At 44.7% G+C, this 26,473-nt stretch overlaps 2 protein-coding genes and 1 long non-coding RNA gene across 4 annotated transcripts; 1 reads left to right on the forward strand and 2 right to left on the reverse strand.

Annotated features, from left to right (window-relative positions):
- Nucleotides 1-29: 29 nt before the first annotated feature.
- Nucleotides 30-15,419, forward strand: LOC309525217 (killer cell lectin-like receptor subfamily B member 1B allele A). Of its 2 annotated transcripts, none has more exons than XM_082210737.1 (6): nucleotides 30-172; nucleotides 5,135-5,233; nucleotides 6,380-6,496; nucleotides 8,809-8,966; nucleotides 9,899-10,028; nucleotides 13,466-15,419. In XM_082210737.1, the coding sequence occupies exons 1-5, from the start codon at nucleotides 82-84 to the stop codon at nucleotides 10,016-10,018; spliced, it is 585 nt and encodes a 194-aa protein (XP_082066863.1). In that variant the 5' UTR covers nucleotides 30-81; the 3' UTR covers nucleotides 10,019-10,028; nucleotides 13,466-15,419. The 2 variants fall into 2 exon arrangements, with proteins under 2 accessions (XP_082066863.1, XP_082066862.1); XM_082210736.1 differs by having other exon boundaries at nucleotides 9,899-10,014.
- Nucleotides 15,420-19,249: 3,830 nt separating this feature from the next.
- LOC309526177 (early activation antigen CD69-like) lies at nucleotides 19,250-22,106 on the reverse strand (the record flags this gene model as incomplete). Its single annotated transcript, XM_082212092.1, has 4 exons — nucleotides 19,250-19,691; nucleotides 20,698-20,801; nucleotides 21,496-21,705; nucleotides 22,065-22,106. 4 exons carry the CDS (start codon nucleotides 22,104-22,106, stop codon nucleotides 19,568-19,570), a joined length of 480 nt encoding a protein of 159 aa, XP_082068218.1. The 3' UTR covers nucleotides 19,250-19,567.
- A 91-nt stretch (nucleotides 22,107-22,197) lies between these two features.
- LOC309526299 lies at nucleotides 22,198-25,957 on the reverse strand. Its single transcript, XR_014216713.1, has 4 exons — nucleotides 25,714-25,957; nucleotides 24,973-25,105; nucleotides 23,312-23,355; nucleotides 22,198-22,291 (listed from the first exon to the last, which is right to left on the reverse strand). It is a non-coding gene; the product is annotated as an uncharacterized lncRNA (long non-coding RNA).
- Nucleotides 25,958-26,473: the final 516 nt, after the last annotated feature.

Here is a 26,473-nt window from a genome sequence, read left to right on the forward strand (position 1 = left end):
GGAGTCGAACATTCGCCTCTGCAGCTCCTGTTGCTGTCGCTCAGCTTCCTTCCTTCATTTCACGTTCAGCTTTCTCTGCACATGGCTGGGGAAATAGCATATGCAGACCTAAACATTCGGGAAATGCCTTCCTGTTCAAGGATTCCAATGCCTCGTGCTGGCAGGAACTGCAGTAAGTGACTCACTTATTCATGTATTTTCTTTTGTGCAGGGTAATTAATCTGCAGGGGAGTTACAGAATCTGAAGTCCTCAGGTTCTGTTTCCTGGGTCTCTGCTAAATCCCTTTTTCCTTGCTGCCCAATGTAGTCACCTGGATAGTCTTCAGACTGATGCATCCTTCTTTTATTTTAGAAAATTTAAATTAACTACAAAGGGTGGACATGCTAGAGGTTTACAATAGAATCATAGAATCATAGAATCATAGAGTTGGAAGAGACCACAAGGGCCATCGAGTCCAACCCCCTGCCAAGCAGGAAACACCATCAGAGCACTCCTGACATATGGTTGTCAAGCCTCTGCTTAAAGACCTCCAAAGTAGGAGACTCCACCACACTCCTTGGCAGCAAATTCCACTACATGAACAGTATGGAGAGACTAGAAAGGGGTTTGTTTTTTTCCTCTCCTTTGCATAATTCTATGAAGCCACCTAATAAAAATAATTGGAAGCAAGAGAGGCTAATGAAAGTATTATTTTCCTTCATGTATTTAGGAAAGGGCTCAGTGAGGGAATGAAAGCTTTGCCTGCAGAACGATCCAGTTCATTAAAAAAAAAATTATTTATGATCCTCAATTTTATACATTTCAATACTTTTACAATCATTTTAATATTTTGAAACTCGACTTCCTTCTTTCTGCGATTCCTTAATTATTATTATTTTTAGTATTTTCTGCATATTCCAAATTAACTTAACTTAATCATTTATTCGTCTACTTTAAGTGCTTACTCGTATAAAACTGCAGGTCATTAAAATAATCCTGCCAGTGTTCTTATCTGTTTACAGTTTGTAAATATTCAATAAACCATTTCCATTCTTTTTTTCAAAAAAAGTTTGTTATCTTGATTTCTTATATTTCCGGTAAGTTTTCCTGTTTCTGCGTATCCTGTAAGTTTTTGTATATCTTTTGCTTTCATCGGGACTTCTTCTTTCCATTTTTGGGCAAATCACATTCTTGCCACTGTAGTCACATACATGAATAAATTTCTATACAGTTTGGGTAGTTCTGTCCCTATAATTCCCAAAAGAAAAGCTTCTGCTTTTTTTTAAAAAACAAATATTATTTTAAACATCTTTTTCAATTCATTACATATCATTTAACTCACTCTAGGTGGGGCTGCCCTTGAAGCTGACCCAGAAACTCCAGCGGGTGCAGAATGCTGTGGTGAGACTCCTTACGGGGTCCTTACCATAGGATCACATTCACCCAGTGCTATACCAGCTGCACTGGCTCCCGGTGGAGTACAGGATCAGGTTTAAGGTGCTGGTTTTAACATTTAAAGCCCTATATGGCCTAGGACTCTCGTACCTACGGGACTGCCTCTCTCGGTATGCCCTGCGGAGGACCTTACGGTCTGCAAATAACACCCTGGAGGTCCCAGGCCACAGAAAGATTAGGCTGGCCTTGACCAGGGCCAATAATAATAATAATAATAATAATAATAATAATAATTTATTATTTATACCCCGCCCATCTGGCTGGGCCTCCCCAGCCACTCTGGGCGGCTTCCATAAAAACCAAAAATACAGTAAAATATCACACGTTAAAAATTTCCCTGAACAGGGCTGCCTTAAGATGTCTTCTGAATGTCAGGTAGTTGTTTATCGCTTTGACATCTGCTGGAAGGGCATTCCACAGGGCGGGCGCCACTACTGAGAAGGCCCTCTGCCTGGTTCCCTGTACCTTTGCTTCTCGCGATGAGGGAACCGCCAGAAGGCCCTCGGCGCTGGACCTCAGCGTCTGGGCAGAATGATGGGGGTGGAGACGCTCCTTCAGGTGTACTGGACCGAGGCCGTTTAGGGCTTTAAAGGTCAACACCAACACTTTGAATTGTGCTTGGAAACGTACTGGGAGCCAATGTAGGTCTTTCAAGACCGATGTTATATGATCCCGGCGGCCGCCCCCAGTCACCAGTGTAGCTGCCGCATTCTGGATTAGTTGTAGTTTCCGAGTCACCTTCAAAGGTAGCCCCACGTAGAGTGCATTGCAGTAGTCCAAGCGGGAGATAACCAGAGCATGCACCACTCTGGCGAGACAGTCCGCAGGCAGATAGGGTCTCAGCCTACGTACCAGATGGAGCTGGTAAACAGCTGCCCTGGACACAGATTTGACCTGCGCTTCCATGGACAGCTGTGAGTCCAAAATGACTCCCAGGCTGCACACCTGGTCCTTCAGGGGCACAGTTACCCCATTCAGGACCAGGGAATCCTCCACACCTGCCCGCCTCCTGTCTCCCAAAAACAGTACTTCTGTCTTGTCAGGATTCAACCTCAATCTGTTAGCCGCCATCCATCCTCCAACTGCCTCCAGACACTCACACAGGACCTTCACCGCCTTCACTGGTTCTGATTTAAAAGAGAGGTAGAGCTGGGTATCATCTGCATACTGATGAACACCCAGCTCAAACCCCCTGATGATCTCTCCCAGCGGCCGCATGTAGATGTTGAAAAGCATGGGGGAGAGGACAGAACCCTGAGGCACCCCACAAGTGAGAGCCCAGGGGTCTGAACACTCATCCCCCACCACCACTTTCTGAACACGGCCCAGGAGGAAGGAGCGGAACCACTGTATGACAGTACCCCCAGCTCCCAGCCCCTCAAGACGGTCCAGAAGGATGTTATGGTCGATGGTATCAAACGCCGCTGAGAGATCCAGCAGAACTAGGAAACAGCTCTCACCTTTGTCCCTAGCCTGCCGGAGATCATCAACCAGTGCGACCAAGGCAGTTTCAGTCCCATGATGAGGCCTGAACCCCGACTGGAAGGGATCCTTCTCGGTCATGGCCCCGGCCTGGTGGAACGCTCTGCCACAAGAGATCACTTTAGAGCTCCATGTCTGAGCGCTCCTTTTTTTGCCCTGGAGATTTCCCCATGAAAACCTGCTCTTTAAAGCAGATCCTGTACTCCACCGGGAGCCACAGAAAAACTGAATCGCTGCTTGTTGCACTCAGACATGGAGCTTTAAAGTGTGAAAATGTGCCTGGAGAGCGGGGGGCGGGGGAGGTAAGTGTGGATAAGCCCACATACCTGTAAATTTTTTTCCCTCAGGACTCCTCCAGGCAGGTATTTTACTGTGGATGTATCCTGCAGCATGTTATTGACACAAGAATAGTGCCTCATTGGTGGAAGGCCACCAGATCCATCAGTTTCTGAGGGGCAGACAATTTTGTACAAACTGCCCTGCTGCCTTGTGGGAAGCTAAAGTATCTAGTGAGACTGCAGGACTGTGGAGAGAGTATGGCGGTGATGGGAAACCAATTCATGAACCAAGAACTTATATATTGACCACTAATAATGAAACATGTGACGTGGTTAAACCACAGAGCCTAGGACTTGCCGATCAGAAGGTTGGCGGATCGAATCCCCGTGACGGGGTGAGCTCCCGTTGCTCAGTCCCTGCTCCTGCCAACCTAGCAGTTTGAAAGCACGTAAAAGTGCAAGTAGATAAATAGGTACCGCTCCAACGGGAAGGTAAACAGCATTTCTGTGTGCTGCTCTGGTTCGCCAGAAGCGGCTTAGTCATGCTGGCCACATGACCTGGAAGCTGTACGCCGGCTCCCTCGGCCAGTAAAGCGAGATGAGCGTCGCAACCCCAGAGTCAGTCATGACTGGACCTAATGGTCTGCGGTCCCTTTTTTGTTGTTTAGTCGTTTAGTTGTGTCCGACTCTTCGTGACCCCATGGACCAGAGCACGCCAGGCACTCCTGTCTTCCACTGCCTCCTGCAGTTTGGTCAGACTCATGCTGGTAGCTTCGAGAACACTGTCCAACCATCTCGTCCTCTGTCATCCCCTTCTCCTTGTGCCCTCCATCTTTCCCAGCATCAGGGTCTTTTCCAGGGAGTCTTCTCTTCTCATGAGGTGGCCAAAGTATTGGAGCCTCAGCTTCAGGATCTGTCCTTCCAGTGAGCAATCAGGGCTGATTTCCTTCAGAATGGAGAGGTTTGATCTTCTTGCAGTCCATGGGACTCTCAAGAGTCTCAGGGGTCCCTTTACCTTTACCTTTAATAATGAAACATATGTTGTAGGTATTTTCCCACATTTATTATGCTATTTTTGTGATATACAAATGACATGAGAAAACTTGGTATACTTATTTGCATAACATTATTCTTGTTTATAAAACCCAATAAGTAAAAAAAATACTATGGCAGAATGTCATAGCTTCGATCCAGAGAGAATTAGGTTTTCATAATTGCAAACAGAATTCTGTACTAAGAATCTTAGGTTTGATCCATTATCCTTTATAATTTGTGTTTGTCTACTGCAGTCAATATTTTAGTTATGCACTGTATAAATAAGTAATTGATTTGATGTAAGTTGATCTTCTGTCTATATTAGCTGAATTGCTAGCCTTTTTAAAAAACACAAAAAACACACAAAAAAACAAAAATGAAGGATCTCTTTTGGATCTCCTTTAGAACTGTACAAAAGCTTGTGTGAATTAAAACTGCCCTGTAGCTACTGAATCTTGTACTTCTCATACATTGTGGATATCATATTTAAATAAAACACTTTGAGTGTAAATCCCCCCCAAACCCCGACTTAATATAAAACAAGGTTGTTTGTGCAGGCAGTAGAACCCATAATTCATAATGTCACACCGGCATCAGTTTACACCAAAAAGCATACAGTGGTACCTCGGGTTACATATGCTTCAAGTTACATATGCTTCAGGTTACATACGCTTCAGGTTACAAACTCCACTAACCCAGAAATAGTACCTCGGGTTAAGAACTTTGCTTCAGGATGAGAACAGAAATTGTGCTCCGGCGGTGTGGCAGCAGCAGGAGGCCCCATTAGCTAAAGTGGTGCTTCAGGTTAAGAACAGTTTCAGGTTAAGAACAGACCTCCAGAACGTTTTAAGTACTTAACCCGAGGTACCACTGTAGTTCTTTTATCAACTTTTAATTCTTACAGATGTCCGTAAATATACACAGGGCCTTCGCGTTGCTCTTGGAACTGCCTGCGCTGTGATTCTCCTCCTCACTCTAGCTATAGTAATGCTGATAGTTTTGGGTGAGTAACTGCATGCTTAATGTTGGTTTCTCCAAGAATGTTTGCAATCCTGTGCAAGTCAACCCCCCTTGAATTTAGTAGCGTTTGCTCCCACGTGGGAATAGGATTGCAGCCTGAGAGTGTGAATACAGATAACGTTTCCTGGCACAGTCCAGTAAAAGTTGGCCATCCTGGAGTCATCTTGGAAGGCTTCTGTTACTCTGCTTTTTGTCAAAGGCACTATAGCAGCTGGTGAATAGAAAATAGTGTGGACATATCAAACTTATTTATTTATTTATTTATTTGAGAAACGGATTTGTATTCCATTTGTCCAAAATGTTCGGGTTAATTTGCGAAAACCATACACGTAAAGATAGCATAATAATAAACAATATGAAAAAACGCACACAACAACAAACAAAGCAGCAAAGAAAACATGTGCACACACAAACTGCGATCCTTTGCGTATTTACAAGGATCAGAAATAAAATCCAGTGAATTCAGCTGAATAAAAACTACAGTTTCAGATCCAACTGTGACCGTAACCTGCCAGGCCAACATGCTAGGTGCTGGATCATCTAGTCCAGCGTTCTGTTCTCACTGTGGCCAACCAAATGCCTGCTGGAATATTTTAATATTCCTAAGAATGCTCCTTGATGCCCTGCTTGTTTTGTCCTAACAGCAGGATTCTTCATCATTTGATGACAGGTCACAAGGTGCCAAACATATGTACCCTATGCCTTCATGAATTACATTTGGCTATGTAACAAAACAGGGACACGGGTGGCGCTGTGGGTTAAACCACAGAGCCTAGGACTTGCCGATCAGAAGGTCAGCAGTTCAAAAGCATGCCAGTGCGAGTAGATAAATAGGCACCGCTCCGGTGGGAAGGTAAACGGCATTTCTGTGCGCTGCTCTGGTTCACCAGAAGCGGCCTAGTCATGCTGGCCACATGACCCGGAAGCTGTACACCGGCTCCCTCGACCAATAAAGCAGGATGAGCGCCACAACCCCAGAGTCAGCCACGACTGGACCTAATGGTCAGGGGTCCCTATACCTTTACCTATGTAACAAAACAAAATGGCTATGTTTCTTTTCCTGTGCAAGAAAAACAAACTGTATCCCAACAGTTACCCTTAACAATGCAACACTATAAAATGTATTTAGTTTTGCAGCCTAAAGAAAGAGCAGAGGACACCACCACCATCACCAGCGCCACTGACTCTGAATTTAAGCTACAGCTGAAACGCTATATGTGCAGCTCTCCAAGCCACAGTGGAACAGGTAACCTCAGCCACTCATGGATGACTCATGCTTTGTGTATGTGTACCAGAAACACTGTCTGGACGTCAGCCAGTTGCATCTTCCGAATGAGACTTACTATTAAAACACCATTTAAAAGCCTTACTTTTAAAACATGACACAGAATTCAGATGTATTGACTTCTGCATCCTCCCTGAAGGGCTGCTCAAATTAATTCTCAGCCTAAGCGATTATGCTGTGGTTTGCAAATGTCTTTTCATATCTCTGTAATGGAAAGAACCTTGCAGGCTTCATTAACCCACAAACCCCAGGATAGCACCAATGGGATGTTCACATAGTGCTGCCTTCTGTGTAATGGCCAGTGCGCTTCTAGTTATGCCCTGGTCAGAAGGACTGCTAGCTTCACTGGCCTATGGCCAGTCCTTTCCCAGATGTGTGTTAGTAACTCTCCACAGTCGACAAATGTTTCACTTATGCACGTTCTAGGAGTCTTGTGAATTAGGATCTTTCAATGTTGGCAATAGTGTACCTTGGCAGATTTCCCTAGTAACTCTCACTCACACAGCTTTTAAAAATGGGGATATTTATTAAGTGCGCACACAATGAAAACATACACATTTCAGCACTTCTGTGGGAATAGTTCAGCAATAATACATAACCATTAACATCAGTGGGGGTAGCTCAGTCACAATATGTACTAAATAACCCTAAGCCTTATTAAACTAACACACAACATACAGATAAGGAGCATGCAAACAAGGTGTAAGATGTGATAGAGGGTGTAAAGTTCAGCACAACTCTAGCCTGCTCTCCCTCCCTGGGCTCACTAGGTGCAGCACCGGACATGGAAGACCAGAGGGTGGTTTCTTAAACAGTTACACACACACACACACACACACACACACACACACACACACACTCTCTCTCTCAACGGTAGGAAGAGGAAGCAGGTGTGGAGGCCACTTAACTTTCCTTTGGGAAGCAGGATGGGATGATTGCTTTGGCAGACGATACTGAAGAATTGGAACTGAGGAATGTTGAAACTGTTGCTGCAAGTTAAAACATGATATACCGTATTTTTCACCCGATAGGACGTACCGCCCCATAGGATGCACCTAGTTTTTTTTGGGGGGGGGAATAAAGAAAAAAATTTATTCCCCCCCCCAGGCACGGGGCTGGCGTGGGGGAAGCCCGAGCTTTCCCTGAACCCAGCCCCCAGAACAGCCTGCTATCCACAAGCCTAGGGAGCCGCACTGGTCTCCCCAGGCTTGCAGAGAGCTGCGTGAAGCCTTGGAGCGCAGGCAGCTCCGCACAACCCTTGGGAGCCCAGCGCGGCTTCGCGCCGGGTTCCAGAGGGTTGCGCGGAGCTGCGGGAAGCCCTGGAGCGCAGACAGCTCCACACAACCCTCAGGAGCCCGGCACCAAGTTGCGCTGGTCTCCTGAGGGTTCCGTGGAGCTTCCTGAAGCCTGGAGAGCAAGAGGTGTCTGTGCGCACCAACGCCTCTCGCTCTCCAGGCTTCAGTGAATGCCTGCATTCACCCCATAGGACGCACACACATTTCCCCTTCATTTTTGGAGGGGAAAAAGTGCGTCCTATAGGGCGAAAAATACGGTATATAGAAAGGGAAATTCCTGGGTGCCCAGATCCAAGTTTGGGGCAAAGTAAAGTCTGGAAATAAAGGCTGTTAGACCTCGAAAATATGTCTTTCCAACTGCGTTCCAAAAAAGTCCTGTCTTCCCTCAGCATAGGAAAAAAAATCACGTTTAGTATGTTAGAAATGGTTTCCTTACAAACTCTTTAAAGGTCAGGTTCATGTTCCTTTCCATATACCACTCAGAAAGGCACAGGCAGTAAAACTTAATCTAGTTCCTAAGTGGTGAAAGTTCATAAATTATTGGTATAGGAGCACAAGATTGGCTTGTGAGTGTCATGCAGCCAGGCTAGAGCAACCAGCTTAGCCTCTTCACACGCTGAGTTCATCAGTAGTGGCATAGCTTAGGGAGGGCCAGAGGGGTGTTGGCCCCAGGTACATTTCCTCCTCACGCAGTCTTGCAGCATCACAAAGGCAGCATGAAGTCAGGTTCCCATGTAGTTTCCTCTCAAAAGAGGGGGAAATGCTTAACTGAGACCACTTGGGAGTCTACATATGTTACTGAAAACTCCTGGGAAGAAGGGAAGGACATTAATTTACTGAAATAAATGAAGCTCCCCTTTGCAATGAGACATTTTGCAATATGCAATAAATTCTCAGATTTTCCCAGGATGGGGGAAATAAAAGCATCCATTTGTGTACAGAAATATTCTGCCTCTTGGTTTCCCTCTCTACCACCAGAGGATGCCCCAAACTGCAAAATATGCCCCAATGACTGGGAACTGCACAGGGACATCTGCTACTGGATCTCTCAAGGGGGAAAAACCTGGACCGAGAGCCAAGAAGACTGCAAAGGAAAGAACTCCACCCTGCTTGTGATTCAGGACCAGCAGGAGATGGTAAATATGCAGCTTATGAGAAAAGTCTAGCCAAAAGGGATCCAGTGAAGCAAAGCCCACAAGAGAGTGAGACTTCTGGCCAGGGATGTGGGACCTGTGGTCCTTCAGTTGTTGGACTTCAGCTCCAACAAGTCCTAACCATCCATCAGGATGCTTTATTCCTCAACAGCACATGTAACTTTGCTTAGTAACATTTGTATAGATCTTGTAAGTGTTCAGAGGGCTTTACATGCATGATCCAACTGTAATCCTTATAGCAACCTTTTTAAATGGTCAATATTATTATGTTCCATAGTGCAGTTGGAAGACTTGAGACTCAGACACTGGCTTGCTTAAGGCCACCTAGTGTGTTCATGTTATGGCAGAGGTGAAATTCAAAACAGGGACTTCCTGGTTCACCCTCCAATGAGGTGTATAAAAAGTGGCAAAAAATGCACTTAAATTGCAATCAATCAATCAATCAATCAATCAATCCAATCCCTTGAGCCTTGCTGTCAATCCTGCCTTGCCCTAAAAGCTGCATTAGCTAGCCACTGCTGAAATCAATTACGCAACTCTACAATATTAATTACACATTAGTTAAAATGCATGCAGATTTGCGCAGAATGTCCTTATACACACATACAGAAGTAGGGGACCCCCTCCTTTACTCATCTAAAAGGATTTCCAGCTGGGTCAGTTGAAGATGGCTGAGGAGCTGGATGTGGATCAATGAAGCTGATGGAACTGAGCATGAGCTATTAATACAATGGTCAGAATGGCAACATCCAGTGCTATTTTTCTTGAAAACTTGGTGCCTTAACTCACGATGAAGACCTCCTTTGTTTTCTTATAATGGTAATGGTGCCCACCTGAGAGGTGCCAGAACTGAGTTCCAGCAAGTTCTGGTTGAAAGAAAAGCCCTGGCAACATCCTTGTCTGTTCCATTATAGGCAATTGTAAAGAATTTGACAAAGGAAACCCGCTATTGGTTGGGACTCACAACAGCCAAACTCTCTGAAGAGTGGACCTGGGAATGGGTTGATGGATCCCCCTTCAAGGGAGAACTGTGAGTAGTTCCAGGTGTGCACAGATTAATGTAATTTCTGTGAAAGGGGCACAGATCACTGGAGTTGTTTGTTTTTTTAAAAAAAGGATTTTTATTGATTTATGTACATGTTAGCAACGAAGCATAGACCTGGTGATGTAAATAAAGCACAGAAATAAAAAGAAGAGGGAATCCTAAACTTTCTGTCAGAATGTCCCAACTTTGAAATCAATGCATACACAAAGGGTGAACTAGCAATATAAATAAAAGAGATGTCTTTACTGATGCCAGGGTATAAGCTACATATTTCATCTGGTAACGTCTGTTGGTATTATTTTTAGTTATTACATTTGTATACCGCCCTATAGCCACAGGTCTCAGGGTAGTTACAACTTAAAATCACAATATAAAAACACCAAATACTGGTACATTTTTATAAAAGCAGCCCAATAGCACCTCCTCTCTCCAATACATTTTAAAAGGGTATTAGATGTTAATCAGCCAAAGGCCTAGTTAAAGGGGAATGTTTTTGCCTGACACTTAATATGTATAATAAAGGCGCCAGGCAAACCTCCCTAGGGAGAGCATTTTGCAGAGAAGGCCCTGTTCTCGTGTTGCCACCCTCCGGACCTTTCAAGGAGGAGGCACATGAAGGAGGGCCTCAGAAGATGATCTCAGGGTCCAGGTAGGCTCATATGGAAAGAGGCGGTCCTTGAGGCATTGTGGTCCTGAGCCATTTAAGGCTTTATAGGTCAAAACCAGTGTTTTAAATTCAGCCCAGTCAGTGCAGTCAGACCAGGATTGGTGTAATATGCTCAAACCATCTTGCCTCGGTGAGCAACCTGGCTGCTGAATTCTGCACTAGATGAAGTTTCCAAACTGTCTTCAGAGGCAGCCCTACGTATAAACAAATATACAAACAAATATCTAACCTTGAGGTAAAATTTAACCATATTGCATGAAGAAGAGTCTGGTTTTGCAGTCACCCCCCCCCCAAATCAGAGCTGATGGGGAAATGTATACTTTTTGAGGAATAATAATAATAATAATAATAATAATAATAATTTATTTATACCCTGCCCATCTGGCTGAGTTTCCCCAGGCGCTCTGGGCGTCTTATGGAGCGAATGCAGGCTGCGCAGCTATCCCAGAAGCCAGAATAGCAAGAGGAATTGCTGCTTTCACTGTGCAGCGATCCCTCTTGCTGTTCTGGCGTCTGAGATTCAGAATTTTTTTTTCTTGTTTTCCTCCTCCAAAAACTAGGTGTGTCTTGTGGTCTGGTGCGTCTTATAGAGCGAAAAACACGGCAGTTGTTTATTGCCTTGACATCTGCTGGGAGGGTGTTCCACAGGGCAGGCGCCACTACAGAGAAGGCCCTCTGCCTGGTTCCCTGTAACTTCACTTCTCACAATGAGGGAACTGCCAGAAGGCCCTCAGTGCTGGACCTCAGTGTCTGGGCTGAACGATGGGGGTGGAGACGCTCCTCCAGGTATACAGGACCGAGGCCGTTTAGGGCTTTAAAAGTCAGCACCAACACTTTGAATTGTGCTTGGAAACGTACTGGGAGCCAATGGAGATCTCTCAGGACCGGTGTTATGTGGTCCCGGCGGCCTCTCCTAGTCACCAGTCTAGCTGTCACATTAATTGCAGTTTCTGGGTCACCTTCAAAGGTAGCCCCACATAGAGGACATTGTAGTAGTCCAAGCGGGAGATAACTAGAGCATGCACCCAGGGACGCGGACTTATAAAAAATATTGGGGGGGCCCGGGAAAGCTCGTGAAATGCAAATAAGCTCATGAATATGCAAATAAGCTCATGAATATGCAAATAAAGTGACGCCGCCCCCTCGTGAGCGAATAGGGGAGAGCGTGCTGCGCCTATTGATCAGCTCCGGAACAGCTGATATGCGGGAAACCTGGGGCTAGAGGCAGGAGCCCCCGCCCCCGGGGATTCCCTAATCTTGCGGGGGACGGCCGGGGCTCTCCGACTAGGGCGCGCGGCTGGCTGGCTGGCGAGGGAGCAGGTGGGGAGGAGGCGGGGGACGGCGGCGGCGCTCTGCTGGAAGGGCGCCCGAGATTATTGGGGGGGCTGAGCCCCCCCCAAAATTTTTTTTGAGGGGGCTCGAGCCCCCTCAGGCCCCATGGAGTCGGCGCCTATGCATGCACCACTCTGGTGAGACAGTCTGCGGGCAGGTAGGGTCTTAGCCTGCATACCAGGTAGACCTGGTAGACAGCTGCCCTGGACACAGAATTGACCTGCGCCTCCATGGACAGCTGTGAGTCCAAAATGACTCCCAGGCTGGTCACCTGGTCCTTCAGGGGCACAGTTACTCTTGAGGAATCTGCCGTCCCAGTGATGCAGGTGTTTCCAATAGATTGCGAACCACCTGAAAGAGTCTCCTGCTGCTGTTTTCTGCAGATGCAATAGAGGCAGTGAAGAAGGCCCTCTTCACCGTCACCATTGCCACTTGGTAGGCTCGATGTTGAGCTCTAGCCTGTGTCCGGTCTGATTCAGAATGAGTTTTCCGCCACTGGCAGTCTAGCCGTCTCAACAATTGTTTCATCGCCCTCAGCTCTGGGGAAAACCACGGGGCTATCCAGGCTCCATGCAGTCGGAGAGGGAGCTTCGGAGCCAGACAGTCAATAGCCCTGGTTAACTCCTTAACAGCTTACACTCTCCAGTAAAAACTTGGCAATAACAACTAGAAGTAAAAAATACAGTACAACTAAGCAATAAGCCAGCTTAAAAAGTGGAGCACAGAATTTAAAATGCAAATCATAACAGTATCAAGACATAAATTAGGGTTGCCATATTTCAATCAGTTAAAAACCAGGATACAGCAGAAGCATTTTTCTTTACAAAAAGGCTGAAAAACTGTGATTTTTCAAAAATCTCCCTCTGGGTGTCAATTGAAAATTTGGACATATGGCAGCCTGACATAACAACCGCAAACAATTAAGCAATAGAAACAAACGGCACTAATTTGGCACTGCTGAGAGTGAAGAGACTGTGATTCCTGCAACGTTGGGGGTTGGATACTAGATTACCCTCGGGCGTCCCTTCCAACTCTTTAATTCTATGATTGTATAAAATGAATGGTTTTCAACAAAAGACAAAACATAATGTTGGGTTTTGCTTAACTTAGAATCATAGAATCATAGAGTTGGAAGAGACCACAAGGGCCATCGAGTCCAACCCCCTGCCAAGCAGGAAACTTCTAAAGGCCATATTCAAAAAACCAGCAAGCCTTAAAGTGTTTTAAACCATTTCCCCCCCACATTTATAACCTGCCCTCCCCCAAGGTGGGGATTGCTAGGGGAGTTCTTTTAGGAGCTTGGAGTGAAAGGAAAGGTTTTGATGTGGAAATGAAAACAATATCCTGATAACAACAAATCATTTACTTTACTGAATGACAGAGCCTTTTCTTTTCTTTTTGGAAAAGCAACAACAAATCATTTCCTTTATTTTTCAGGTTTACAGTATCGGACCCTGCTAAAGTAAACAGCTGTGGTATGATAAGGCGAAATGGCGTTATTTCTGATGCATGCAGTTCTTTATCTCATTGGATGTGCATGAAAGCAGCTTTCCATATATAAGCACAAAATGGGGCCAAGTGTTGGAAGTAAGAAACAATCTCATTCTGAACAATGAGTTGGCCACTGACTTCTTGTGCAGCTTGCAAGATCGCCTACAGCCCAGAATAGTCTGCAGTTGCCAGGATGCTCCTTAATTGACTTACAGCAGGAAGCCAAAAGCCCTAGTAATAACTTGTGTATTATGGGTAAGGTTTTATTCCCCAAATGGGCAACTGTCATTAAAATCCAAACCTTTGCTAGTGTATTGGACTAAAAGCAGCCAGTTTGTTAGTTCCTTTGAGTTCCCTTTCATTGATTTATATTAATATAATACTATTATAATGCAATAAGTGAAGAATCTGTAGCCAAAGGCAAAGGGGAATTTACCAGATATTAGGTAAAGCTAAAAGGTAAAGGACCCCTGGATGGTTAAGTTCAGTCAAAGGTGACTGTGGGGCGTGGTGCTCAACTTACTTTCAGGCCGAGGGAACCAGTGTTTGTCCACAGACAGTTTTCTGGGTCATGTGGCCAACATGACTAAACCACTTCTGGAGCAACAGGGCACCGTGATGGAAACCAGAGTGCACTGAAATGCCATTTACCTTCCTGTTGCAGCGGTACCTATTTATCTACTTGCACTGGCGTGCTTCGAACTGCTAGGTTGGCAGAAGCTGGGACTGAGCAACGGGAGCTCACCCCGTCGCGGGGATTTGAACCGCCGACCTTCTGATCGGCAAGTCCAAGGGGCTCAGTGGTTTAGACCACAGTGCCACCTGTTCCTTACCACCTTTATCAGATTTTACTCTATGCCAGGACTGCATATTTTCTCCCACAGCAAGTATCTTTATTTTACATCCCCCCCCATGGTTTCAGATAATATGTGTAATGTCACTCCTTTTTAAAAATAAATAAATGAAACCACAAGACAACAAGCTAAGAGTTCTGTTAAGACACCATGTCTTTGCTTCACCACCGTTTCGGGAAATGAAAAACTATTACATTTTCCATTGTAAAGATCATAGCAGAAATTCTGAGAAGTGGCCAAGTGTTCAGAGGCCACATTTCCTGTGTGGCTGTTCTCCTCCTCCTCCTTTTATCTGAGCATTGGTCAGGGAGTGCACCTTTTTATTCATAGCTGAATTTGGTTCTCAGTTTCAGAAAAGGTCTATTATTCTGTCTGTCTTTTGCCAGTTAAGGGGTTGTTTCACCTGTTGAGGAATCGACTATAAAACTGTATTTCCAAATAGAGGATGAGAAGGCTTTGTGGTACATAGATTTCAACCAATCATAGATCAAAGAAGGCAAACCCTTCTGTTGCAAATGCAAGGTAAATATTTCTATGAGGAAATAAAAAGTGGATTAAATCAAGAGCTTTATTTCCTTCAAATATGTCCACGTTTCTGCCCACCCAGTGGCCAGACATAACTGCTTTGAGAACCACACGGTACAAAAGGGAGTATGAGTGTAATTTAAATAAAAGGATTGCCATATCTATCAGGGCACAAAGCTGTGGGTTTTTCACTGCCAATCACAAGGCCAGATCCCAGCATTTCCATTTTCTGAGAGGCTGGAGAGTGATTTGGCAGCTGTCTATTCGTGCGTCTTCAATAGGGGCGGACTGTGTCGTGTGATCAAACCAATCTGTCTCAGCTCTGTTTGCCATCATCTTCCACCCATAGGAAGATTCCTGCTTCAAGATCTAGGTTCCTGGAGAGGGAGGCCAGACTGAAGACTTGGTTCTGTGGCAGGAATGGGATTTCTGGACCTTGGAGAGAGTGCCATCCTAAGAACGGGTTATGCTGTTGGTCATTAGGCAACATAGCAAGCAGAAATCAAAACTGTGAAGGCTGGGGTGGCTCCAAAGCTTCTGCCTGTAGCACTTGCAGAAACAGATCCAGGCAGAAGCTGGAGATCTATTCTAGATCATTCATATATATATATATATATATATATATATATATATATATATATATATATATATATTTTGTGTGTGTGTGTGTGTGTGTGTGTGTGTATGTGTGTGTGTATATATGTATATATGTATGTGTGTGTGTGTGTGTGTGTGTGTATGTATGTGTATGTGTATATATATATATATATATATATGCAGGTTTTGGTGTCTTCAGGTGTATTCCCGTGTAAGAGTTGGGGTGTCTGGGCCATTTTCCAGTAACAGTAACAAGAATATATATATATATGCTTTCGTAGATTTTCACGGGTACAGGAATGCAGGTTTTGGTGTCTTCGGGTGTATTCCCGTGTAAGAGTTGGGGTGTCTGGGCCATTTTCCAGTAACAGTAACAAGAATATATATATATATGCTTTCGTAGATTTTCACGGGTACAGGAATGCAGGTTTTGGTGTCTTCGGGTGTCTTCCCGTGTAAGAGTCGGGGTGTCTGTGCGACGTTTCGACGAGGTCTCACTCGTCATCTTCAGGCTGGTGCTTTCGGCTTCTTGTTACTGGAACAGAGCAGAATCTGGTGTTTGAGTTCCTATAAATACTGTTGAGGGGTGTGGTGTATAGCCTCCAACGTTCTGGGCAGAGAGGAAGTTCCTAGATTAGTGTGCCTCTTCTTCTTTTGTTCCTTAATTACTTGAGGGATATCTTGAGTGATTTCATGAGTGATATTCTGAATACCACTGGGTGGGTCATTAAGTGTAGATTAGTTGCTAAAGCTTTTGTGTCTTGACCTCTTGAGCTTGTGAAGAGTTTTTCTGAGAAGATGGCTGTGCTGCATTTAGTTGTGCTCTGGCTTGGCTTTGTGTATAGGGGCGAGCTGTGGTTTTGTGCCTTGTGCCAGCCAGATCTGTGTAGGGATTGCAGGGGGGTGCAGCATCCGGAGGTGTCACTATAGTTTGGCTACTGGATGGAGTCTGTAATATGTCTGTGGAGAGGGTCTGGGTTTGGGTCTGGTGTGGTTGATTGGTGACGGCGTTCTGTGTGCCTCTGGTTCTGGTGTCGGTTTTTGTGGGGAGGGCTAATTTCCAGATGTCTGGCAGGCGGGACGTGTCGTCACGCTTGTTCATGTTGTGAGGGTGTTTCTCTATCTCGATGGCTTCCATGATTATTCTCTTGTGGTGATGTTCCATGTTAAAGAGCAATTTGGAATCTGCAAAATTAATTTCGTGTCCTGTTTCTTTCATGTGTTGGAAAAGAGAGGAAGTTTTTTCTTCTTTTTTGACGGCATTCTTGTGTTCTGCGATACGTGCATTTATTCGTCTGTTTGTTTGTCCAATGTACGTGGCTGGGCAGACTTTGCAGGGTATTTCATAGACCCCTTGGTTTTCCAGCTGGATTTTGTCTTTTGGGTTTCTGAGGATATTGGCTATTTTTTGGTTGGTGCAGAAGGCTGTTTTGATATTGTGTTTATGGAGGATTTTGCTGATTTTGTCTGTAGTGCCCTTGATATAAGGAAGGAGGGCCATGCCATTGTTTTCTTCTGTGTCTTGGTTTTTGGGGGGTGTTTCTTTTTTTTATATAAATATATATATATTTACATGAAATTTCCCAAAAACCAAAAACACACAAAAAATATGTTTTCTCATCTTATTCAGTGTTTTGGACTTCCATCAACCACATCTGAAGATTTTTCAATCCTTATCACTTATGAAATCCTTATCTGCATTTCAATAATTTTACTATTACTTTTAATAGTCCTTCACTCATAATTCTCTTCATACTTTTCTCTGCAATATTTCACATAGTCCTCCTTACAAAACTTCTTGCAATCCTACTCGCATAATCTATTGATTACAATTGCTTTTCAGGTAGTTCACATATTGACTCCAGCCCTCTGAGAATCTCTGATCCCGCAGGTTTCCAATCCTTCCTGTCATCTTGTCTAATTCTGCATAGTCCAGTAATTTCGTCTGCCATTTCTATTTCGTTGGTAATTGTTCTTGTTTCCATTTCTGTGCCAATAGTACTCTTGCTCCCTCTGCTATTGCAACCTGCAGAGAAGCAGCAGGGTGGAGAGACGATGATGGAAGGGAGAAGAAGGGAAGCAGACAGAGAGACACACAAGCAGAACAGAAAGGCTAGCCTGCTCCTTCCTTCTCACCACGACCCCTGCTTTTTTAGTGTGTACACCCAGTGTGGTGTAGTGGTTAAGTGGTGTAATGGTTCAGAGCGGTAGACTCATAATCTGGGGAACCGGGTTCGCTTCCCCGCTCCTCCACATGCAGCTGCTGGGTGACCTTGGGCCAGTCACACTTCTCTGAAGTCTCTCAGCCCCACTCACCTCACAGAGTGCTTGTTGTGGGGGAGGAAGGGAAAGGAGATTGTTAGCCGCTTTGAGACTCCTTCAGGTAGTGATAAAGTGGGATATCAAATCCAAACTCCTCCTCCTCCTCCTCCTCTTCTTCGTCTTCTTCCCATCAGCACACTAGCCACTGCATTCTGCACCAGCTGTAGCTTCTGCACCAGGCCCAAAGGCAAACCTCCCATAGAGCACATTTCTGTGATCTAGTCTTGAAATTACCAATGTGTGGACTACAGTGGCCATGCAATCCCAATTCTGATATGGCTACAGCCAGTGTATCAGACAAAGCTGGTAAAAGGCCCTCATAACAACAGAGGTTGCTTGAGCCTCTCATGGCAAAGATGCACCCAGGAGTAAGGTAAAGGTAAAGGTAAAGGGACCCCTGACCATTAGGTCCAGTCGTGACTGACTCTGGAGTTGCAGTGCTCATCTCGCTTTATTGGCCGAGGGAGCCGGCGTACAGCTTCCGGGTCATGTGGCCAGCATGACTAAGCCACTTCTGGTGAACCAGAGCAGCGCACGGGAACGCCGTTTACCTTCCCGCCGGAGCGGTACCTATTTATCTACTTGCACTTTGATGTGCTTTTGAACTGCTAGGTTGGCAGGAGCAGGGACCAAGCAACGGGAGCTCACCCTGTCGTGGGGATTCGAGCTGCCGACCTTCTGATTGGCAAGTCCTAGGCTCTGTGGTTTAACCCACAGCGCCACCCATGTCCCTTGCACCCAGGAGTACCCACAAGTTATTTACAGGCAACAACCATTTCCCGCATGTTCAAAGCACACATGCATCGCTGTAGACCCAGAAGTGAAGGAAAAGGGGTGGAATGGGTTTGGGGCATAGTGGGGAGGGGTGGGCTTACATGTGCTCCACCATTGCGTGCGATGACCTAGAATGCAACCCCCACCAAAACGAGGGTTGCCATCTGTCACGGCGGCTTTAGTTGAGATTACCGCATTGTAGGGGGTTGAACCCTTGGAAGTACCTTCCAACTCTTTGATTCCCAGGGCTTCCGCAGCCTCTCCCGATACAGAACTTAGGGAGCTACATGTCATTAGAGTGCTGATGGCACCATATTCCAGAACTCCCAATGGCTTCATATTAAGTAGAACTGGAGGCAGAAAGTGCCCTACAGAACCCAATAGCAAAACAGCACAGATGCCAGGGGTTCAAAGAGCACTATCTCAATGCTACTCTCTGGACTAGACCACACATAGGAATGGAACCACTTGTTCCCAGGAGTCCATCTGTTTGCACATACATGTCAATGGTATGTCTAAACCCACATATGTGTATAGACTTGACGTACACTCTCGAGAGGAATGGAGCCTTTTGCATGGGGCCAGGATATGCGTCCATTTAAAATTTGTGCATGCCTTTAACACTTTTGCCTAATCAAGAATTTGTCATACGAGGAAGTTGTAAGGATTTGGTTTATTACATGGAAATGAAAGAGACAGAATATATGGGTGCTGCTTTAGAAAGTGGGGTTGCAAAGAAGCTCAGAAATACACACTTGATTTTCTTCTTTTACCTCCAACAAAAGACCCAAGACAACAGCATGATTAAGCTAAGCTGGCCATTCTCTGTTTCAAAGAGAGGAAAAGCTGCACTTGATGACGACTTGGAAAATTTAGTTGGTCCAAAAGTGCAGAGACAAGATTACTGGCTGGAGTTCTCATTTGGGTCTCCTATGTTGCCCGTTCCACCCAGTGGATATTGGGTTAGGATGGCGCCCTAACTTCTGCTCCTTGTATAAGTATCAGGCTGGCTACAGATCCAGTTTCTTGCTACCTGACAATCTGACACGGCAATGTCAGTGCTCAGAAATGCACACTCTCCGTCTTCTTTCAGCTCCAACCTGCAGCAAAAGAACCACGAAAACAGGATCAAGCCAAGGGGGCCATTCTCTGTTTCACAGAAAGAGGAAAGTGCCCAAAATTACGTATCTCAGAGCACAGATGTATTGTACTTCTGTCTGTGCTCATAGGAACCTTAAGACTGACTACAGTGGTCCCTCTTTAGTGATAAGAGGTAGGGCCTCCTTGGTGCTGGCACCAGCAGTTAGGGAATTCTCTCCCAGTTGTCTATTATACAAATTTTAAAGTATTTTTTTCAATATACATCTAGAAATGGGAAAGTATGTTAACAAGGTCCTTCATCTTCCCATTTTAAATGGACATATGTGTAAAATCACAGATATTCCTCACTTGGGAGCCAGTGTGGTGTAGTGGTTAAGAGCGGTGGACTCGTAATCTGGTGAACCGGGTTCGCTTCCCCGTGGGATATAAAGCGGGATATAAAATCCAAACTCTTCTTCTACTTAATCTTGCCTACTTTTTAATAAACATTTAAGCATGCTGTTTTGTCCTGATTACAGTGTTGCTGTGGTTCTACTTGTAACAGGTTTCTAGTGCTATTGCATTTTTATTTTGTGTATGTAAGCTTCTGCAACGAGCTGGTGAAAGTTGTGCTAGAACTCATTACAAATAATAAAAAAGATATTTTGCTAACTCTCTGTGTTTACTTCATATCTACACAACATACTTCTCTTCTCTGCATGGTCAGGGCTAGTTTGATCTTTCCAAGGCAGGAAACCTGAACCCTTCCTTCTTCATTCACTATTCCATTGGTTGTTCCACAAGATTCCCCCACACCCACCCATCACAATTTTGATCCCAACCCTCCCTAACCACATCCCTTTGTGGTACATTAGTTTGAGAATTGGGTTAACATCTAATAGTATCTAAGAAATATTATATCCATGTCCAAATGTGGAAGAATGGCAGATCTGTTTCTAGGCAATTGTCAGGCTACTTGTTAGTTTCCATCCCAGAGTCCAGACACTGAAGAGAACAAGGACTCACATGTTCTTGAATTCTTGCCCATTTCCCCATTTCCAGGTTTGTCCAGAGTCCTTCCTCAGGCCAATCCAGTGACCAGTGTCCCTGATGTAGCGCAGAATGAATGCCTTAAAGCCACACAAAATTCAGATTTAGAACTGCTGTCTTCAAAGAAATCCCTTCTTATCCCTCTGTGTTGGTGTGAGTCTATGATTCTGTAGTGGAGCTGATCTTAGCTGGCTGCCTATACAGCAGCAGCATGGGGTGGGTGATGTGGTGGCCTCACTCTGTATTTGCCAGGATGAGAATGGTACCTCTGGTTATGAACTTAATTTGTTCCAGAGTCCGTTCTTAACCTGAGGTACCACTTTAGCTAATGGGGCCTCCCGCTGCTGCTGCACCGCCGGTGCGCGATTTCTGATCTCATCCTGAGGTAAAGTTCTTAACCTGACTTCTGGGTTAGTGGAGTCTGTAACCTGAGGTGTTTGTAACCTGAGGTACCACTGTACATGGATTCTGTATTACCATCAGCCCTGCTCACTGTAATAATTGTTTAAACATTTATCTACAATGACGTACATCATAGGTGACCCAACGACATCCTAGTCCTTCGTCACCTTTCCAAAATCCTGCATATCAATATATTTGAAAACATGGCAAACAAAATGGTTGCCCGGCGGCTGAGATGGAAAATTTGCTCATGTCCCAGGTTATGACGATTCAAGATGAATCAAGAGTTGACTTTGTGTTTCTGTCAGGGCTGTATAGCAGTAATTCTCTCACAGACTTAATAGCCTCTCAAATGTCATTGGTTGGACGTACCTTTTCTTGCTCACTGTCAATCACAGCCAGGGCGGAATTATGTGAATCACAAAATATCTGACCGGAAGCCCAATCTACTTTTTCCTCTGAGAAAAAGTAGCATTTCCCCTCATAGTTGATCCACAAAGCTGGACAGGCTCGAACAGATGACACCTCATAGTATGGCTGTGCTGCAAACGTAAGAGAAAGAAAACTCTCCTCTGAACTTGCCTACATTATTATTATTATTATTATTATTATTATTATTATTATTATTATTATTATTAGTTTAAGATTACCAATGCTAAAATATGAGTAGATATGATCATAAAATGATGAATATTTGTGCAGAGTTCCACCCCCCCTTACATTCACACCTGGCCCAAGACATTTTGCCACCTGAGGCGAACTACAAAATGGTGTGTCCCTTCCTGACAGGGAAGAAGGGGTGAGTGAAGATATACATCAGGAACAAGCAGGGAGGGGAATCAAATCAACCTCACCTGATGGTTGAAGTGGGAATCAAAGGCCCCTTGTGATGGGGAAAGGGATCTGAATCATGCCAGGAGACCCCAGAGGACAGCCCTTGCCATTTCTTCCCTAGGGTAGCTGAGCAGGGGTTGCTGTGGCATCTCCACTTGGCAGACCTAGCGCTGGCACTCACCAGCAGCAGGGGGCAATGGCCAGCGGGCAGAGGCCTAGAACAAAGCACTAAAGAATAATAATAATTCAGAAAACTCACCTGCAAACCAAACTATCAATAGGATGCTTATGATTACAATGATTACAGCTATGATAATAGTTCTTTGTTGATTCTCTGAAAGGAAATAAAACAGACAAATGAGGAGGGCTGTGCTAATGCCTAGAATGGGACAAGGAGAATATATAATTTATTTTATCTCAGTGGCATTTTGCAGTTCTGGTCATAGGAACAAAATGAACAAATTTGGGGGGGGGAACTACCAAACGGTAAGAAAACGAGGGAAACTGCAAATGCACAGAGGTACGCTTGATTTAACCTAACAGCACGGCCGGCCCTACTGTTAGGCAGCCAGTTTTGGATATCATGAGAGAGGGTGCAAATTATTCATCACTGAATGTATTATTGTTGCTGTTATTTTTGCTGCTCTGCCTCAGGCACCAAACATGTTTCCATCTGATTCCCCCCTCCCCCCCTTTATGACACTACATAAGCCAGGGTTTGTTTTTGCTTTTTGCTTTTGAAATGTTAAACAGTTCTGTGATATCTTCTGGTTTCTTAGCTTTCTCCCCATCTTGTGGAGAAAAATCACAGATGATTGGGCATAAAAGCATGCATATTCATGCTGCCCCCCCCACCGCCCCGGTGCTGGAATGTGACAGCTCTGGTAAATCAAAAGTGGCTTCTTGCTGGTCTTCCCCACTCAAATGTTCTCCTGCCCGGACCTCTTTTGAAGACGGACAGAGCAGCAGTGTAATCAACCTGCTCCTCTATCATGTGCTATTTTTTTTTTAAAAAAAACTTGATATAGATATACAGTGGTACCTCGGGTTAAGAACTTAATTCGTTTTGGAGGTCCGTTCTTAACCTGAAACTGTTCTTAACCTGAAGAAACACTTTAGCTAAGGGGCCTGCTGCTGCTGCTGCGCCACCAGAGCACAATTTCTGTTCTCATCCTGAAGCAAAGTTCTTAAACTGAAGCACTATTTCTGGGTTAGCGGAGTCTGTAACCTGAAGCATATGTAACCCAAGGTACCACTGTAATATCCTCCAATATTCAATAGTATATTGAGGTCCCCTATTCAGTAGTATTTTGTTTCCAGTGTCTCACAACGTCGTAAGGCCTTTCCTACTCACCTCGCATTGCAGGTCCTTCATGCGCTCTTGCTTCAGGACGCTTCCTTAAACAAAAGAACATGCTTGATTGGTCTTTCTAATCTACCCACATTGCTCTTATTATTCCTTGCACCCCTTTGTTGTTTGGTGGTCCCACTGGATCTCCTTTGAGCTAGCTGCCATGAAACATCTCTTTCCTGGATGCTTGCAGCTAGTTCTCAGGCTCCATCACAGTAAATATGAAGATGTGACCCACTTTGCATTCACTCAAACTGAACTGCACTTGCCATTTTATTGCCCAGTTTCGCCCATCTTAAATTGCTCTGCTGTTGGGTACCTTTGGAAGCGATTTATACAGTGGTACCTCGGGTTAAGAGCTTAATTCGTTCTGGAGGTCTGTTCTTAACCTGAAACTGTTGTTAACCTGAGACACCACTTTAGCAAATGGGGCCTCCCACTGCCGCCGCGCCGCCGCCGCACAATTTCTGTTCTCATCCTGAAGCAAAGTTCTTAACCCGAGGTACTATTTCTGGGTTAGCAGAGTCTGTAACATGAAGCATCTGTAACCTGAGGTACCACTGTATTCTGCTTGGGGGTTGTTGTCGTTTTTTAAAACAATAAACAATCCTTTGCTGTTGTCTTCCCCTTTGCCCTCTTCCCTGACTCAACAGTCATTACTGAATAAATCCAGTACAAATAATCCCTTGGTGGACCCCACTGCACATTTCTCCCAGTTTTGCTCAGCCTGGACCCTGAGATCCAGCACCAAGGACCTTCTGGCAGTTCCCTCACTGCAAGAAGTGAAGTTCCAAGGAAGCAGGCAGAGGGCCTTCTCGGTAGTGGCACCCGCCCTGTGGAACGCCCTCCCATCAGATAAGGAGATAAACAGCTCTCTGACATTCAGAAGACATCTGAAGGCAGCCTTGTATAGGGAAGGTTTTTAATGTTTGATGTTTTACCGTGTTTGTATATCCTGTTGGAATCCATCCAGAGTCGCTGGGACAACCCAGTCAGATGGTCAGGGTACTAATAAAATGATGATGATGATGATTACTTTTATACTTTGTTCTTCAAATAGTAAATTGGAGGAAACCTGCTCCTGCATGAGTTCAAATGTGGGGGTATTTTTGGTAAGGGATTTTGCAAAAGTATATATATATATATATAGAGAGAGAGAGAGAGAGTGTAATGTTTAATGGATCAGCTTTATCTACATGTTTGTTAAGAAGGATTCAGAAAGACTGTTTTAGTTTTTTGAAACTATGTTTCATTTTCCTCTTCCTGGTTTGTTAATTTGCTTAGTAATTCTAGGTTTCGTAATGCTTTCCACAAATCTGTGTGAGATACACATTAAGTGCATGGGCTTGTGATGTCATGGTTCTCCCCCAAACATAGCATTATAAATTTGGTGTGTGTGTGTTAAGCTGTATGCCAGACCCCTCTAATCCCTGGATCCTGCAAGTGTTAAAAGCTAACCAAGCCTTCTAATTCCTGGAATAGCCAAGATAGCTTCCTGGTGAGGCAATGGGGTATTAAGGGGCTTGTGCTAGATGGAAAATGAATTTTGCCACCTCCCTCAACAGACAAAACCAGAGTTGAGGACAGAAAGTTGCTGGGATTTGAGCCAGAGGAAAAGCAGCAAGCTGGAGAGAGAATTGGAACAACATTTTATTTGTTTTTACCTTCTCTGGCGTGCGACATTTCTCTGTGGCTGACCATTGTCCATTTCTTCCTTCAAGATGGCAGGACTTGGACTCTCCTGTCCAAGGTCAGGAGAGTCGGAACTGGGTGTGGCAGCCAGGCCCCAGCTGAGCTCTGATATGACGGTAGTTGGATCTTTGGTTACTATCTGGTTACTATTCAGGCTCCTTTGCTGAAAAACGTGGCTCAGCCATGGCCTTCTTCTATTTGATGTGCCCACACTCCTTCAATGTTCTTTCACAGTCTTCCCACAGTTTTTGAAACAGGCCCCCTGCCCCCTTCTTTGACTTTTCTCCCTTCCATCCCATAATTGCACTGTTCACTACCCCTTCTCTGCAAACCACCATAAGAACAATTTCATAATCATGTAATGAAGTGACAATGCAACAGCAAATATCTTCCTATACATATATAAATGTAAGGTTTTCGTCATTCAGGGCCTGCAGCGCTGTATCACAATCCTGGATTTGGAGGAAGTCAGACTATAGCCCCCATTGGAGGATTTCTAGGGCCTCACCACGTTCCTGGAGTTGCATTAAGTCAGGGAGGGGAGGAAGAGGGAAGGCAAGCTAAACAACAGCAGTTGCTGTAAATATGCTATACTGTACTTCAAACCAGCAAAGCAGTTCCGCAGGGACATTAAGTAGACACTGTAGCAACACCAAATCACATTACTCTCATTCACACAATCCCACTCTTTCCCTGATTGTCTTTCTACTTACCAGTTTAGAAGCTATTCGGCTCCAGCAGTAAACTTCAGAATTGCAGGAAGTGTATGTGGAAGCTGGAAGGAAGCTGCCACCCGTTGTTTTGCTGTCCTGGGTGCTGTCAGAGTGCTCTCCTCAATATTTGTTGTCTGAGTCACTCTTCTTAGTTGTGGAAGAGAAAATGAGCAGCTATAGAAACAGTGACAGGGAGAGACAAGCTATGTTTGCTTGAGGAAAGTGGCAATGCAGGGTGTGGTCAAATTCCGATATGAGCTTGCTTTCACTTAACATGTTGGACTTTCTGGAACAGATGTCAAAGTCAGGTCATATGGTGCCTTTTACAGCTGCTCAAGACCTTAGCAGCAGATCAAATTCACGGTTATAGGGCATCGAAGCCATCCTTCAGAATTTGTGCTTGCAATGCAGCTTTCCTGCCAAGCCTTCTGTACAAATGCACTTATTAGGGGAAACTGTGCAAAAATGCAAATACTAGTGAAAAGAGCATACAAGAATGCATTATATAAGGGGCTTAAGACAGCTAAAAATTGTGTATTTTAGGCAAAATTGCACAGAAAGATGTGTTTATTCAGACAGATTAACAGTAAAATGCTGGTGAATTTTCAAAAGGACTTTTTAAAAAATTACTAACGGATGTGTAAATGTGGAGAACTGAATTTAAGAGTGAGAAACAAAAAATGACAGATTAGCCCAACTGTTGTGTGGGGTCCCTATCTGCAATTGCATGTCTAGTGTGGGCTCCCTAAAAATAAGTTGT

Source organism: Podarcis vaucheri (assembly GCF_965113315.1).
Source record: "Podarcis vaucheri genome assembly, chromosome: 2".
NCBI classification, from domain to species: Eukaryota; Metazoa; Chordata; class Lepidosauria; order Squamata; family Lacertidae; genus Podarcis; species Podarcis vaucheri.